The following is a 2,500-nucleotide window of genomic DNA, read 5'->3' on the forward strand; positions in this document are numbered from 1 at the left end:
GCCCTATCACACTAGTACTCTTTCCATCAATTTTTGTTTCCGTCTGAATTTAAGGCTTTCCGCGTCTCGCATGCAAACAACATGAACTACGACTCCTACACTGTGTGGTCACGCACGAATTTCCGCCTAGTTATTGCGCAAAGGACGTAATTTACACCTAGAAAAAAATATTGATAAATTAGACAGATTTTGCTAATATAAAGAGAAGTTGAGGTTCTAGAATATGTCCATATGCAATTTACATAATTCTATTTCTTTAAAATAACGTATGATTGGAAATCCTCGTGTATTTTCCGGGACCTCACTCGGATGGCGGTGTGTTTGTTCAAGGTCTATATAAGTACTTATATAGACCTTGTATTTGTTTACATGGGCACTCTTCGCTGCCTCGGTAGTGTGACGGGGTCGGTCCATTTCCACACGAAAAGTTCATGTCATGAATAAAAACGGAAAAAAATGCTAGTGTGATAGATTCTTATTAGAGAAAACTGAACCTTGCTATCTCTAATAACACCCCTTCTTACAGCCGCCAATGTTCTCTTCGGTTACCTGTACACGCGGAAGAAATTCGCTTGGGACTACAACACCTACACCGTGTGGTCCGTGATTGACCTGCCTCTCTCCTCGCTGGGTGCGTGGGAGGGTTGATCGCGCGGATCTGTGCGGGAATGTCGAGGGAAAGGGTTTGGTTGCGATTCATGTCAGTGTTCTGTAATGACTAGCAGCATTGATTTAATAAGTTCCATTAATTTATTATCCTTCGTTTCACCAATATATATACCCCCTCCCCCCCATACACACACACACACACACACATATATATGTATATATATACATTTATACATATATATGTACGACCGAGGAAATGCAAATGCTAACTGAACTCCAACATCATCAGGTGTTCTGATCTGCCAGCCGATCCTGAACTACTACTGGCGGGTGGAGGACAGCATCCTGGCTCTCGCCGGCGGGATCTCGCATCTCTTCTACTACACTCTGGTGGCCACAGCGCCCAGGCCGTGGGTGCTCTATCTAGGTGAGGTCGGCGCCAAAGTCTGCTCCCGAGCTCTCTCCTCTTGTTTCTTTGTCTCCTCTATATCCTCTGTTCTCTGTCTGTTTGTCTGAATTTCTCCTACCTCTCTCTGTCTATTTGATTATGTAGTTAACAAAGAGGTAAGGAAGAAGGGGTAGATATATTTTCCTCTTTCCTTTATTAACCACTTATAAACTCTTTCTTTCTATTTTCGTTTCTCTCTCTCTCCCTGTGTCTCGTCTGTTTATTTGTCTGCCTGCCTGCCCCCCCCCGCCCCTCCCTCTCTCTCCTCCTCCCTCTTGCCTCACCTCCTTCCCTCCCTCCCTCTCTCCTCCTCCCCTTCGCCTCATCGCCTCCCTCCCTCCCTCTCTCCTCCTCCCCCTCGCCTCATCGCCTCCCTCCCTCCCTCTCTCCTCCTCCCCTTCGCCTCACCGCCTCCCTCCCTCCCTCTCTCCTCCTCCCCCTCGCCTCACCGCCTCCCTCCCTCCCTCTCTCCTCCTCCCCTTCGCCTCACCGCCTCCCTCCTTCCCTCTCTCTTCCTCCCCCTCGCCTCACCGCCTCCCTCCCTCCCTCTCTCCTCCTCCCCCTCGCCTCACCGCCTCCCTCCCTCCCTCTCTCCTCCTCCCCCTCGCCTCACCGCCTCCCTCCCTCCCTCTCTCCTCCTCCCCTTCGCCTCACCGCCTCCCACCTTCCCTCTCTCTTCCTCCCCCTCGCCTCACCGCCTCCCTCCCTCCCTCTCTCCTCCTCCCCTTCGCCTCACCGCCTCCCTCCTTCCCTCTCTCTTCCTCCCCCTCGCCTCACCGCCTCCCTCCCTCCCTCTCTCCTCCTCCCCCTCGCCTCACCGCCTCCCTCCCTCCCTCTCTCCTCCTCCCCCTCGCCTCACCGCCTCCCTCCCTCCCTCTCTCCTCCTCCCCCTCGCCTCACCGCGTCCCTGCCTCCCTCTCTCTCCTCCTCCCCCTCGCCTCATCGCCTCCCTCCCTCCCCCCCTCCCGCAGCCTCCGCCGTGTCCCTCCTGTCCGGCCTCCAGATGACCTCCTCCCGCGGCGCCCTCTCCAAGCTGGTGGGGCGCGAGGAGCAGGGGTCCATCTTCGCGGTGACGGGCGCCGCCGAGGCCCTGCTGCCCGTCGTCGCCTCCCTCTGCCTCACGCCCCTCTACGACGCCACCCTCGACGTCTTCCCCGGCGCCGTCTACGGGGTGTGCGCCGCCCTCAGCCTCTGCGTCTGCGTCGTGCTCGTGTGAGTTTGGACTCTTGGCTCCGATCTTTCCTCTGGTTCTTGCTTCTTCCTCTTGCCTCGTGCTTCCGATCTTTCCTCTTTCCTCTGGTTCTTGCTTCTTCCTCTTGCCTCTTGCTTCCGATTTTTCCTCTTTCCTCTGGTTCTTGCTTTTTCCTCTTACCTCTTGCTTCTTCCTCTTGTTTCCTGATAGTCTCTCCTCTTCTTTCCTCTTTCTCTTATATCTTGTCCTCG

At 54.6% G+C, this 2,500-nt stretch overlaps 1 protein-coding gene across 1 annotated transcript in view; it reads left to right on the forward strand.

Annotated features, from left to right (window-relative positions):
• LOC113824338 (proton-coupled folate transporter) overlaps positions 1–2,500 on the forward strand; it is a 5,822-nt gene that overhangs the window by 1,269 nt on the left and 2,053 nt on the right. Inside the window, exons 2-4 of the mRNA XM_070114802.1 lie at positions 527–631; positions 899–1,036; positions 2,029–2,269. Coding sequence (XP_069970903.1) covers positions 527–631; positions 899–1,036; positions 2,029–2,269 — 484 coding nt within the window. The remainder of the gene's footprint in view (positions 1–526; positions 632–898; positions 1,037–2,028; positions 2,270–2,500) is intronic.

This window comes from Penaeus vannamei, chromosome 1 (assembly GCF_042767895.1).
Source record: "Penaeus vannamei isolate JL-2024 chromosome 1, ASM4276789v1, whole genome shotgun sequence".
NCBI lineage: Eukaryota > Metazoa > Arthropoda > Malacostraca > Decapoda > Penaeidae > Penaeus > Penaeus vannamei.